Raw genomic sequence first — 15503 nt, forward strand, 5'->3', positions numbered from 1 at the left:
CTCCTCACCTCCTTCCTCTTCTGCTTGGTCGTTACCATTTTCAGAAGTGTGAGCCTTTGCATACTCAGCCAATAGCTCCTGGAGCCTTTGTTTGGTTGGATGTTGGCCCATTGCTATGTTTTTAATTCTGCATAGGGAACTTACTTCCTGAAAAGACAAGTGAAGGTGAGGGGTGAGGTCAAGCTCCTCAACCATGTCCTCAATGCCATTATGGTTATCTTCACTAATAGCTGGGTTCTGTCTTTGAGACATTCTAGCAAAAAAGTTCTAACCTCTCTACTCTGGACTTCAGTGACTTTTTATGTTCTAAAATTCTAAAGGGACTTAAGCAAGGCCATAACAAGACTGTTAGTAGTTTGGTAAAAATGTGAATTTGTAACAATCAGAATTCTAAAGGAAATTTAAGAGTTCTGTTGTGTGATCAGGTGGTTAACCAAGTAGTATAACAACAAAATTGGTGGAGTTAGGGTCCCAGGGAATCTGGTTTATAGACCTGCGAGGATAAACTTCCCCTAAACATAATTGGCAAAACACTATCACCTCGGGTCTAGAATATGCACAAAAAGCCTTATCTTGGCAAAGAAGTGTGATCAATGTCCGAACTCTCTCAGCAATGTAGTGAAACCTAAAGAAAAAGTGGGGACATTTTCCCTTAAGGACTAGAACTCTCACTCACCCAAGGGTGACATTCTTCATCATATGGGTTCCTCCTTACCAGTAGGAAATCCTAGTCCTACTGGGAGCAACAACTTCCTCACTGTGAGGAAGGAGCTCAGACATGTTTTCATAGATGTACAATCAAGGAGTCTGGATACTAAAATCCCATATGTGAGGCTCATGGTGTAGTGAGGGTGCAGCACAGAAGGAAAGATGTGTTGGGAAAAATTTGAAATATAAGTGAATGTTACAACTGCCTCAGTTGATGCACACAACTAGTTTTATTGGCGTGCTCTCAATGGCAGGATTAAAAAGCAGTGCAGAGAGAAGTATGGATTTACAACTACTCTTCATTATGGGTCGACATGTTTCAGCCTTAAGATCAGGAATCTGTATCAGTGGCTTTCTTCAGGACCAACATAGAATGTTACTGTTGCTGCTGCCAATATAACAATAGAGTGTTAAAAAGAAAAAGATACAACACCAGTTGTCTTGGAGCAACCCTAGATTCCATCACACATAACAGATGTCTCGAAATTCCTTCTGTGATGAGAAAAACGTTGGGTGTTTAAACTTAAAACTGACGTCAGTGGTCTGAACGATGAGATACCCTGGCTATCCCTATAGGGAAACCTATCAGTTCTAATATTTGGGTCTTTTACAAACATAGTGTATATATCACAGGGTATCCCAAAAAGGACAAGAAAAGCACATAACCAAGGTACTTTAGTACACCTCTATCTTCTCCCGGTTTTTGGGTATATGCTAAGCAACCTCTGTTGGATACACACACATCCTCTCCTCGTTTAGAGAATATATTGAGTAATTGTACATCGTTTGAGAGTACATTAGGGAGACACTCATAGATAAATGTCTGCAGTATGTTACTGAAGTTGATAGGCAGCATTTGATTATGCACAACATTGAAGTGTTGTAACTCAAACACATTCACTGCCTGCCAGTTGTAAACTTTCAAGATCAGGTGTATACCATTGAAATTGCAATAGTGAGACAATTTCTAGTGAATATTGCAGTCCGTTTTCCATGTGAATAATCACTCTGTTGGGAATATTGAATCAGCACATGTTTAGCTCAGGTCATATTTTTGATACTATGGTGTAAGACATCAATTTGCGATGAATTAGGTCTCCCATTATATAAACTAGAATTTGCAGTGTCATTTTTGAAGTTTTGCGCGCTGAAAAAGACCTTTGACCCTCGTGGTCATTTTCGAGACCTCTTCCTTATGCATGTTTTACTTTAAAAAGATGCAGCACTGTGAAGGTTAATATCACGTTCAATAACTCGTATGCAGGAGATAATGAATAAGAATTACAATGTAATTCTAGTATTGCTGTAAATCCGCAATGCGCATCGGTAGAGTATTAGTATTCTCCCCGTGCATGCGCAGTCGGCTCTTTGTGACGCGGTCAATGGGACACTATGCCCGAATTACGAGTATGTGCATAGCACATCGCGCTTAAAAAGATGCATTGTGAAGGTTAACATCACGTCCAATACCTCGTATGCAGGAGATAATTAATAAGAATTACAATATAATTCTAGTTTAGCTGTAAATCCGCAATGCGCATAGTTAGAGAATTAGTATTCTCCCCGTGCATGCGTAGTCGGCTCTCTGTGACGCGGTCAATGGGAAATTATGCCAGAGTTATGAGCATGCACATAGCACATTGCGCAATCAGGCAGCGCAACAGACACCCCGGGGCCCTTCTGAAAGACGAATGGTTTGTTTCAGGAGACACTACATAAGACGAGCCTTCCTGACCAGTCGGTACCTCCTGAGGTAGCCAGATAACGCCACAGGATACCGACTAACAGGTAAGGCAGCCCCTGAACGATTTCTTGATACGAGAACATCTTTCTCAATATGAGAACTAGTCTTTGCCCCTTGCATGTTGACTGTCAATGTGTATTTGCTTATAATACTATACATGAAATGCGTTACTTACCTGTAACTACAGTTATCCAGTATTGGTGTCTTTCATAGATTCACATGCCTGGATCATTCCCCGTCGTCGAGACGGGAGCCTCTGGTATATAAAAAAGTAATGCCCAATAGACATACATAGAGAAAAATAGGCCTAAGGATCCCACCTTAGTGGCCTATCCCCGTCCTTTTGTAAAAAGGACCAAACTAGAGTAGGCCCAAGGGTCCCACCTTAGTGGCTTATCTATGTCCTTTTGTAAAAAGGACCAAGCAAAGAAACCAACCAATCAGCTACCACCTCCTTCTAGAACCTTCCTGTCAGGAGCCTAGGTCTCTCAGATTTTCGTACGCACCAAGCTAGGTAGACGTAAACTTGTTAGTGAGATAGGTGAGTCCTTTCAGGGGAGGCGGGAGGGTGCATGTGAATCTATGAAAGACACCAATACTGGATAACTGCAGTTACAGGTAAGTAACGCATTTCTTATCCAGTATTTGGGTGTCTTTCATAGATTCACATGCCTGAATCAGAGTAGCAAGCAATATATTATGCACATTTTTGATGGAACATCATATATGAGTCTGTAGATAATACATATCACGCGACTGCAAACCACCAAAATGCATTGTCATATAAATATTAGTAAAAGAATGTGCATACCAGTAAAGGATGGAGGGATGTCAGAAGACTCACCTCACTGGAATAGATAGCGAAGCACTGCTTGGCCCACTGCTGCATCCTTCATCAGCTCAGAATCCAGGCAGTAGTGCCTGGTGAAGGTATGCGGTGACTTCTAGGTAGCCGCTCTGCAGATGTCCAATACCGGCACTCCAGCAATCAGTGCCGCAGACGTGGACATGGCTCTTGTCGAATGAGCTTTGACTCTTGAGTCCAAAGGTCATCCGGCCTTGTCATGGCAAAAGGTGATCGCCGAGGAAATCCACCTTGAAATGCTTTGTTTTGACAGGGGCATGCCTTTCCGTGGTCTACTAAAGGCAACAAAGAGTTGAGATGATTTTCGGAAGTGTTTTGTCTTGTCAATGTAGAATTTAAGACATCTCTTCAGATCCAATGAATGTAGAGTTCTTTCTGCCACAGTGGTAGGATTTGGAAAGAATGACCTGAGGACCACTGGTTCGTTGAGGTGGAAGTCCGAAGGGACTTTCGGAATAAACCGAGGATTAGTTCGTAAGATCACTCTGTCCTCTCTGAACTGAATGAATGGATCTTGAATTGAAAGAGCCTGCAACTCGCTGACCCTTCTAGCAGAAGTCAAAGCCAGGAGGAGGGCCGTTTTCCATGAGATGAATTTGATGTCTGCCCTATGGATGGACTCAAAGGGGTGCTTCATTAATTGGTGAAGGAACACATTGAGGTGCCACGACGGGGGGATCAGCCTTGGTCGTGGGAAGGACTTGTATAGACCTTTAAGGAATTGCTTTATAAGTCTGTCTGCCCACAGGGATGGACCCTTAGGAGTCCTGGTGAATCTTGAGATCGCCGCCAGATGCACTTTAATGGATGTGTGTGCAAGGCCCAATTGTGCCAGATGAAATAAGTATGGTAGCAGCTGTTGTGGAGTGATGTGGAAAGGGTGCAGGCCTTCGGCCACACACCAGGAGCAAAACCGTTTCCATTTTAATGAGTAAGTTTTATTAGTGCTGTCCGCTCTAGCTTTTGCAAGGATGTCTCTGCACTTCTGCGGGATGTTTATGTGGCTGAATTCCCGGTACTCAGGTGCCAAGCTGACAATTTTAGAGAGCTCAGATTCGGGTGGTGTACCTGTCCTTGGAACATTGTGAGTAGAGCTGGGTGTTGAGGCAGGCGAATAGGTGGCTGGACAGAGAGGCGGTGGAGGTCCATGAACCAGTGCTGCCTCGGCCAGAATGGGGCGATCAGAATCAGAGTGCAGGGCTCCGACTTCATCTTCCTGAGAACCCTGGGTATCAGTGGAAATGGCGGAAAGGCGTACGCAAAGATGTTGCACCATGTGATGGAAAAAGCATTTCCGAGGGTTCCTGGTTGGTGATGCCTGCTTGGGAAGCTTGGGCATTTGACGTTGTTTCTCCTGGCAAAGAGGTCTATTCGCAAAGAGGTGTTCCAGCACTTCCATGTCTAGTTCCCATTCGTGGGATGAAGATCCCTGTCTGCTCAGAGCATCCGCTAAGACGTTGTCCTTGCCCGGGACATACTCTGCTTTTAGCGTTATCCCGTGTTCCACAAGCCAGTTCCAGACCCATTGCGATTCTCGAGATAGTGAGAGCGATCGCGTCCCCCCCCTGCTTGTTTAGGTAGTGCATTGTCGTGGTGTTGTCTGTTCTGACGAGCACTGGGGAGTTTTGAATGCGTGGCAGGAAGGCTTGTAGAGCTAGGAAGACCGCTCTTAACTCCAATAGGTTGATGTGGAGCCGGGTTTCCTGTTCTGTCCACTTGCCATTGATCCAGAGTTCTTGGAGGACCGCTCCCCAGCCTTCTAGGAATGCGTCCGTTGTTATCACATGTGGTCTGCGGGAAGCAGGTCCCTGTGACAGGTGTTTGAGCGATCTCCACCACTGCAAGTGGTTGACCATGTTTCGGGTGACTCGTATGCGGTCCTCGAATGATCCTGTACTTTGTGTCCATTGGTTCGTCAACTCCTCCTGGAGTGGGCGCATCTTGAGGCGGCAGTGGGGTATGAGCATGATACATGAGGACATCATGCCGAGTAGGGACTTGAAGATTCGGACCGGTAAAGTCTTCCTTGATGCCACTGACGTGGACAGGGAGATGAGTTTGACCTTCCTTTCCTGGGAAGGAAAAGCCTTGACACTTTCCGTTTCCAGTGTCGCCCCAAGAAATGTAATGACCTTGTTTGGCTCCAGTGCAGACTTCTCGCGGTTGAGGGTCAAACCTAAACGCTGGAAAATATCCAGACAGGCGCTGGAGGATTTAGCTGCGCCGGTCACGGATGTTGCCTTCACCAGCCAGTCGTCCAGGTATGGGAAGACCTGGTGTCCTTGTTGACGAAGGAAAGCCGCCACTGGTGAGAGGGGCAGATTTGAGGCCAAACGGGAGGACACAAAATTGGTAATGCTGCTCCGCTACAGCAAATCTGAGGTATTTCCTGTGCCCTTTGAGGATGGGAACGTGGTAGTAAGCGTCCTGCAGGTCTAAGGACGTCATATAGTCCCCTTCCTCCAACAGTCCCAGGATCTAAATAAGTATGTGTTTCTATAAGTGATTGTTTAAGAGAGTAAGTATGTGTAAGTTTCCTTAGAAGTAAGGTGGTAGTGTGTGTATAGTTGTAAATGCAAATAAATGGATGTTCAATAGTTTATTTGCATGTGTGAGTATGTGTGTGAGTAACTTTTGGATGACTGTCGGTGTGTAACAGGATGTATTGGTGTATCACTACATATGATGAGCGAGTATATGTATGAGTGACTATATAGAACTGTTGGTGAATGAGTGGATGTGTATATAGATGGTGGTATTACTGAATTGGTTGTTGTAACTGGTATGGATATCTCCATTTTTTTGAAAATGTTAATTTCTATTTTTGAATATGTGTTTCAAGGGTTACATTACACTGAAAGGAGGTCTGTCACTCTGTCACAAAGATGGTGTCATGAGTGATGTCACTGACCATGTCATGAGTGATGTAATATGTGACGCCATCAGCAGTGCATTACACGCGCAAGTTATAGTGAGTCCAACTAACTATAACGTGGAATTTCAATGGTTTTATGTCAGTAAAATTAACTATAACTGGTGTGAAACCTATGGTTTTTTCAGTGAATTTCATAGGTTTTTTAAATGCTAATTCCTAACTATATATAAGGCCCCAAACCTATGTTTTTTTCTTTGAAGTTCAAAATTTGGTTAATAGCAAATGTCTATAGCTATGAAATGTAATATTTTTCAAAAGGAATGAATCCTATATTTTATTTGTATTTTAAACAATTTTTTTTTTTTTACCCTGGAGCGCTCCCGGGGCGCGCCCCGGTGAGCGCCCCGGAGAGCGTAGTAGTTTGAAGCGCCCCGGTGCGCGAACCGGGAAGCGTCCCGTTAGCGCCAATGTCGTGAACGAAAACATGATCGTGATGTATCGCGTAGCCGCGTCCGCGTGATACGCACAGCGTAAGCGCACCCGGAAGCTCTTGAGCGAATACGATCGCACAACGTAAACTTCCGACGCGCTTACGCAGCGCGACCCGGGGCACGTAAGCGCGTCGGTCATGTGACCTGAAAATAACACTTTTAATTGGTGCAGAACAGTTTTACTTTCATAATGATGAAATCCCTGGTCTTGTGACCTGAAAATAACACTTCTCATTGGTTCTGGCTTTTTTTTTTCCAAATGATGAAAGACCCCACCTTTTTTCCTTATTCTGACTTTGTCCTTTGACTGAGGAAGACTGTTTCAGTAATAGAGAGAGAACTATTTTGTACTTTCTAATGGCTACTGTAGCTGCATCAGCTGGAGCATCTGCACCACCACCACCACCACCAAGAGGACGACCACAACAGTACATTGGTGGTCAAGAAGAGGAGGAGGAGGAAGAGGAGGATGGGACAAGATGGCTGCCTGAACAAAATACCCCATACAAGCCCAAGTCACACATTGTATGGGAGTTTTTTTCACTCCCAGAAGGAAAGAAAAAAGTGAATGCGGCCAAGGTAACTTGCCTAATCTGTAAGGAACAACTCTCAAGGGGCAGCCCAAACAAAAAGTATTCCTTTGGTAACAATACCATGATTCGACATATGATCCGTAAGCACCCTAACAACTATTCTCGTGCAGAGCTCAGGGAACTGGCCAGTAACCCCCCCAGTCATCAAGGACCACCTCCCAAAGAAACGAACCCACTTCATCGGGATCAGAAACATCAGAGATGATGCCTTGTATTCAGCAACGATTTGCTGATTTTAAAATCACTTGTACTGCATGTGGCAAGCTTATCGCCTATGGTGAAAAGAGTGTAAAGCTCATCGTCCTTGCAGGTGACAATCACAAGTGCCCCAAAAAGAAGTAATTTTTTTCTTTTTTTGTTTTTTGCTCCAGTTGAGCCAGTTTCAATTCCCTTTTTTTTGTTTCTCCCCCTAAAAAAATACAAAATAAATATAAAACTGTTTTGAAAAGCCAAAAAAAGTACAAAATGTTCAAAAAACATTAAAAAAAACACCAAAAAAAAGAAAAAAACAGTTCTTTTCAGAACTACCTCCAATTTATTAAAAAAAGGCTTCATTTAAAAAAACTCTGTCATTCTTTTATCCTCATGGTACGCTCCCCCGTCCGCTCCCCGGTGCGCGTACGGGCACTCCCCCCCCCCCCCCCCGCGCAAAACGAAAAAAAAAAATGTTTTTGCCCCACGGGGCCCTTTTATAGCCCCCACATCAAACCTAGGGGGTCAGAGGGGGTCTACCCTGCCCCCTTATGGTCATTTCCCCCTTTGTGTTGGCCACCTCTTGTGTCTCGATCCTACCGAGACACAAGATGGCGGCCGCTCCGGACTGTTTCGAATGTTTACAGGCACCCGAGAGCCAATCAGATTTCCGTGCGCACCTCGCGTGTCGCACCCGGGGCCGTACCGGGGCGCTGCCATAGATATATATATATTTTTTTAACCTAAATTACTCAAAATCCACTGGAGCACATATCTTGAGACATAGCAAAGGCACATCGGGCTACCAGTCCCTACAATTTTGCCAAGTTTGGTACAAATCCATTCAGCCGTTCAGGCTAAAAGTGAGTTCGACCGCCCTATGGAAATTAACATGGGGAAAACACGTTTTGGGACCCTCCCTTTTATCTCGGCCCCCGCTTGACGAATCCCCCCAAAACTTTCAAGGAAGGACCGGAGCTCCGCGAGGCAAATTTGAGGACGTTTTCAGGCAGATTCGTCAACCGGCGCCAAAGTTATTACTAATAGAATTTTGAGATTTTGCATTGAAAAAAATCCTAACTATACCTACTGGCGACCGCCAGTAGGATATAGATATATATGATGTATATATATATATATATATATATATATATATATATATATATATATATATATATATATATATATATATATATATATATATATATATATATATATATATGATGCAACAATTCCACCTTTTAAATTATGTAGTGATTTGTAAGACACCACATCCCACACCACAACAAGGCAGTGGCACTGCTGGTCAAAGATGCTTTTAAACAGTAATGCTTGATTCTTACCAATATCTATAGTTGGCTTTCCCCTCAAAACCAGTTTCATACATTCTGATTTATTGTACCGACTGCAGTAGTGTAGTGCAGTATTCCCCTTCTCAGTTTGCTTATCAAGGTTCCCACTGAAAATGTAAACATTGAGAAACAGGAAGTTAAAAGACATTAGTAGCAACAGTAACATTCAGCGTCAGCAATGCATGAAGCAGTAGGTAAAACAAACAAAGGAGGATATTCTATTCGACAAAGATGTAGATGGAATAGAAAAGACACTAAGTGAAAAGAAGTATTTATGGAAGTATGGATCCATAAGACAGGAAGACAGTATATTTACCACTTTGCAGAAATACACTGGACACACCTTTAAGTAAACATTCTGTTTGCTTTCGTTGTTCACAGCAAATAGGATAAAAGGCAGACCCTGAAATACACTACTTTCTGCCGACGTTCTATCCTGTGCTCCAGGTGTTTCCACCAGTCGATCGCGAGCTACCAGAAGCTCCCAAACACTTTCAGAGTTGCTCACAGCTTTGAGTTCATTTTAAAATTAGCACAAGGTCATGTTTTCCTTTTGAAGTTGTGGGAAGGCTGTATTTATTTTACATTATTATTATCACGCTGCAGATAGCGGTCACCAACAACACATGTGCAAACCAAATTACTCAAGAATTGAAGACAAGGCGGGGCGACCACAAGTAGTCGGGTACACTGTACGGCACAAGCGTCAATAGTGCACACACCATTCACCATATCTCACAGCCTTCCCTTAATTCCCCGTTTACACGGCACAATCCCGTACATCAAGAAGGTAGCACAAGAACTGTCAATTAACAATTATAATATTCACAAGATAACGCTCAATGTAAAGTTATACCTCGAAATTGGTCATGTGTGCATGCCTGTTTGAAAAATCTGTTGCACACTAAAATTTCCTTATAATAAAGGCTTTGAATTATTTGTGAACCTTAAATACAAGTTCAAGCAGCATTAACATATGGGCACAGCTATTCCCATAATTGCAGGCAATGCCCTACCCTGATCTATAACATGGTAGTGTAATCTGGCACCAAAGGGTTTGTGCTGCAGAGGTTTGGACTACTTGTCCCACAGACAAAATAAACATGAAAACCTCTTGCCTTGGCCCTAAACGATATGTCCTGGAATTCCACACTCCTGGCTGTAACAAGTTCACTTTCCCACCAACCACTTTTTTCCCCAACCCTGGAAGAAGTTTTACCTCTGCCCTCGTCAGGAGTACATTTCCAACCTTTCTCTAAAGGGGCAAATATTAGAGAAAAGCTGATGAAAACCAATAAAACATGCAAGTTAGAAAGTTAGCACAGACTCAAAAGGACATGCCAACCATGGGGATCTATTGCTTACTGCTACCCCCATTCCCTGTATGAAGATCTGTGGAAAGGTGGCAAAACAAGGGAATTGCTAGTATTCAAACCCTAATGTGGTATGAGCGCTGGCATAATCAGAGAGGCTATTATCAGAGCTCTTACATAATGAGATTGCTGCCATAATTTGTCGCTGCGCTACATGGCACCAAAGAATCAAGTGGATTTTGTTACGAACAAGTAGTTTTATGGAGCAACTGTCCAATGGACAAGTAGATATTCTATTTAATTCCACACCCTTGAATACCCTAGCCACCAAATACCCTTACCTTAAAAAAAATATATATATATATATTTGCTAATGATTAAAACTTAATGCTAATGATTATAACACACATCTTACTTATAACATTAGCACTAAGTGTGTAGATTTTCTTGATACTGAAATAGAGATAGTTGAAAATCAATTGGTTTCCAAACTACATAGGAAGGACATGGCTGGCAACAGCCTACTCCATGCCCTCAGTGCTCACCCTGATCCACTCAAATGGAGCATTCCTTATGGAGAGTTACTGAGGGCAAGGAGAAACTGCAGCAGTGAGGAAGGGTTCGCTGCCGAACAGGAGACCATGTTATGTAGGTTTAGGGAAAGGGGGTACCCTGAAGGGATTCTTAAAAAGGCAGTTGAAAAAGTTACAGCTGTTAAACGAGCAGACACCCTCATACCCAAACCCACTACATCTGATGATAAGAATGTGACACGGATCATCACCACATACAACCAGAAATCAAGAAAGGTTCATAAGATCTTAGCCAATAATTGGAAAATACTCAAATCTGATCAGGTAGTGGGCCCACTACTTAACGAAATACCTCAAATCACCTACAGAAGGGGTAAGAATCTTAGAGACATGTTAATCAAGGGTGACATCACTGAAAATAAAAAACATGTCCAAGGCCTTAAGGGTTTTTATCCATGTGGCCACTGCAAAGCCTGTAAAGCCAGTGTCATGGTGAAGGAGATAGAAATCCCTAGAAGAGAGGAACGTAAAAGCATCAGACAATTCCTGACATGTAACACCCATTATGTTATCTATGTGCTAGAATGTCCTTGCAAAAAGAGATATGTTGGCAGTACCACGTGTGTGGTCAAAAAACGAATACTAGAACATCTAAGGGCTATCACACACGTGGACCGCAGATATCATATTGCAAGACATTTCCATGAGCACCATGAGTCCAATAACTCCCTCCTCAAATATTTTGCAGTGGAACAAGTCAATATAGGGAGAAGAGGTGGAAATCGGGAATTGGCCCTCAGGAAGAAGGAATCCAGGTGGATAATGGAGCTGGAGACAAAATTCCCTGGGGGGCACAATTTAGAAGAGGAACTCGCAACACATTTACATGAAAATTAACATTATGGGTAAAAAAGAAACTGTCCTGTATATCTAATTGGTCATGAGTGATGTATGTATTTATGAAGTATTGCACAAGATGTATATAGACACCCCATACCCTTCTTTCCCCCTCTGTGACTATATTTATAGTCCTTTTTAATTCACATGCGTTACAAAATTTTAAATGTATGTTTATATATTTTTTTGTAGGTGAAATGAAAGGGAGAAGTCACTTCGATCATGGTTGATCAATGGTTTCTCTATGTAAATTCTGGTCATTTGGATGAAAGACAATTTCACTTATACATCTTCACTGGGTATCACTAGCACTTGTATCTGATTGTGGGGACATGTTTAGTGCTTATGGACAGTTGTGGTCTGGAACTCAACACCGCCTTTGGATAAATGTGGACATTAATTTGTACTGCAATTAGGTCAGACAAAACACCTTGACCATAAATAATCACTCGTGAAAAATTGGTTCTGATGGAGCAGGCACTAGACCTTTTTACATTAGAGACTAGTGCAGGACGCCTTAGATGTGATAATTAATTTCAATTAATTGACACAACTTGTGCAGTTCTGACAATTTATAGGCACTAGACCTGTAAATCTAATTTGCTTAAATTGCAGACTAGGACATATGCTTAGAGCAGTTTGTTGCAGTACACCCCTGTTTACTTACACCTCTTTTCGTTGGTATACTGGTTGGTTTAGTTACTTAATTCATTCACAACATATTTTACCAATATTACTCATTCAATGAAATGTTGATGATTGAGAAGAAGTACATATGTCATGAACTGTATATTTGATTTGCACTTTTTCACGTTCAAAGATGGCGGATGTTTACATGCAAAGTCCCATGACTTGTTCCTTTTCCTCATTTGTGTCTATTGTTGTATATAACATGGCAGCCCATACAGTGTGGTTTAACGTGTGATCAAGACACAATCTGTGTCGAAACGCGTAGCGTGTAACTAAGAATAAACTTTCTGTCTGTTACTTCCAGAGTGCTCATTTTTTGCTTTGAGGCATACTGTGAAATGTTATAGAATTTTCGGCCTTGAAAGGTCCGCCACCTGACTGGGGAGAAAGGATCCCAGAAGGACCCTTCGTGTTGCCAGAAAATATAAATATATATATATATATATATATATATATATATATATATATATTTGTGTTTTTTTCTCTTTGAGTCATGAGCAAGAAAAGACTAACAGCGATAGTATGTCTACACTATTTGTTACACATGTGACACTGGTGATCACCACTAGGGGGTGGTGATGTTATCACTAAAAAGTATATAAAAAGCATTATAATTCTTTACATGTTGCAGCGTGAACAAGGGCTCTTTTCCTCGAAACGCGTCGCTGGTTCTGTTGGAATAAAATATACATCTTGCTGACTTCGTTGGTCCGTTCCTCATTCTTGCTGGCGTGGAAGCGGTGTCTGCGAGCGCAGAGCGTGCTGAGGAGGAGCTTTGGTTATATATATATAACGTTGACGTCCATATATATATATATATATATATATATATAATGTTGACGTCCAAAACTCAGCAAATCAGCCAGATAGACGAAGCGAGACCCAGAAGTTGGTGCAAATTATTTATTCTTTAGCCCAACACCAATCTGCCATGACGCGTTTCGGCTTAACGCAGCCTTGATCACATGACACCGTCATGGGGGCTGGCGTGCCGTTTTTAAAGTGCAAAATGCTGTTACATAATAGACATAGTAGAGTTACTAACATAATTGACACATAATGTGTAAAAAGACTTTGAATAGAGGCAAAGTGAAATCAATCACTACATTTATATAAATATTTAAATGTATAAATATATAAATAACCTCTAAATACTAATGCACAAATTCAGGTAAAATACAGTGGCAATTTAGAATAATAATAAAACATATCAATACATAAAATGTTTTAAAATATAAATATTCCCATTCATTGCCAAAGATCAACCTAAAACATCATACTACTTATGTTGGATGTACTGTGTGCTTAACCGTATGCTAATAACAGCAACAGGGACACTAAGTATTTATATTGTATGACAATACCTGGAAATATTTCTTTCATAGGTATTGGAGGTAGCTCTAGATAAAGCCCAAGTGGGCTAGAAGATGTTATATGTGCAAAGTATATCATTGTGCAAAATACAATAAAGTGCATATTATAGTAACGGTTCAAAACATCGTGCTACCAGTGAAGTTAAAATAGTAAACAGTTGACAAATTATCATGTTTGTACATTCATGTAAAGGACGAGGGTTATAGTTCATTGATTGTTTTAAGATATATAGCTTCAGGTTCATAGTGTCAGTAAAATACACAGGTAGTACTGCCTATTACAGGTAAGTGTGACAGTCTTCACTAGTGTTCAGCCCATTAGGCATTTTAGTGTCGAGCATAATGATATGTCTAGTTTCTAACTTCCGCAAAAGGGATTCTCGATCTCCACCCCTTCTCTGTGGAGGTACGGTGTCAATCACAAAATACAGTAACCCGGAGGCATTTTTCCCATGTGCTTGCTCGAAGTGCCTAGCTACGGGATAGGATGGATCTGCATTAGTGATGGCCCTTAAGTGTTGCAGGATCCGTTTGTACACCTGTGGTCTGGTGTTCCCTACATATCTCAGATCACAGGGACATTCTAAAACATAGACAGCATATTCCGGCCTGCAATTCAGTTTTTCTCTAATCTTGATAGGATTAGGAGACAGAGGAGTCAAATACTCTGATCTACTTACACCATTTTTGCAGGCTTTACAGGTGGAACATCTCAAGAAGCCCTTACTTATTATTATTATATATATATATATATATATATATATATATATATATATATATATATATATATATATATATATATATATATATATATATATATATATATATATATATATATATATATATATATATATATATATATATATATATATATATCCCTCTATGTTACCACACTGACACGAATGGTAGCCCTGTCATAGTGAACCTAGTCGAAGTTTTTTGTTCAAATCATAGTATCTGGCTCTATGGACATTAGGCTTAAAGTCAATGACCCTGGGAGTGGGGGTGTCAGGTAACAATGCACAAGTTGTTTAGCCTTCAGTAGCTCGCAATAATTTTCACTGATTAGAAGTAGCTCTCACTACAGAAAAGGTTGGAGACCCCTGCTCTACTTGTTCTGTTTTCTAGTATTTGTTTCCAATTGTAGTGGTACTCCTTTACCACAGTTCTTTACAATCAATTATCATAGGCAACATGACACCAAGATGACAGACAGAATGACGCTGTGTGAACTACATTTTTCATGTCGACTGATGCACCATGCCTAAAGGTAGTTTACTTATGGTTAACCAATGTTTTGACTGCTTTTGAACTGCATGCATGACACACAGGGAGGTGTGCCATGGCGACACTTCACTTTTCTCTGTACCAACACATACAGCCTGCAATAGCAGCGTGTGGGTGTTAAGGTGTGGGGTCTCTAAGGGTGGCACAATAGGAGCGACAGCCCTTAGAAGCCATCCCTGGTCAAAGTGCCCTTGGTACCCAGGGTACCTTTTGCAAGGGGCTTTCCTGTGGTCAGAGATATCAATTGTGGTTACAAAGAATACCATTTTGCGAAAAAGAACACGGGTGCCGGGGCCTGGTTAGCAGGGTCCCAGTACGCACTCAGTCAAGTTGGCATCAGGTATCTGGCAAAAAGTTAGGGGTAACCATGCAATGAGGGGCTCTTTCCAACACACATCACCAAAATAGCTGTGTGCCATGGAGAAATAAGTAGGGGGCTCCTCCTAAAGCGGAGGAAATTGCCCGAAGGGGACTGGTACACTGGCGTGGTTACCAATGACGAGAAGACGACACCTGAGCATCGGAGAGAAGAGAGAAAGTAGAGGCGATCGGAGTCGGCAGTGATGGATCTAATAAAGGCGTCACAGGTG

The 15503-nt window shown here is 41.8% G+C and overlaps 1 protein-coding gene across 3 annotated transcripts in view; it reads right to left on the bottom strand.

Moving 5' to 3' along the window:
- The window catches only part of ASAP1 (ArfGAP with SH3 domain, ankyrin repeat and PH domain 1), a 1926573-nt gene that overhangs the window by 457868 nt on the left and 1453202 nt on the right, over window positions 1–15503 (bottom strand). For all 3 annotated transcript variants that reach the window (XM_086966222.1, XM_086966220.1, XM_086966221.1), the window contains one exon: window positions 8812–8927. In XM_086966222.1, the coding sequence (XP_086822348.1) occupies window positions 8812–8927 (116 nt within the window). The remainder of the gene's footprint in view (window positions 1–8811; window positions 8928–15503) is intronic.

The sequence above is a fragment of the Lissotriton vulgaris genome, chromosome 4_1 (assembly GCF_964263255.1).
Source record: "Lissotriton vulgaris chromosome 4_1, aLisVul1.2, whole genome shotgun sequence".
NCBI lineage: Eukaryota > Metazoa > Chordata > Amphibia > Caudata > Salamandridae > Lissotriton > Lissotriton vulgaris.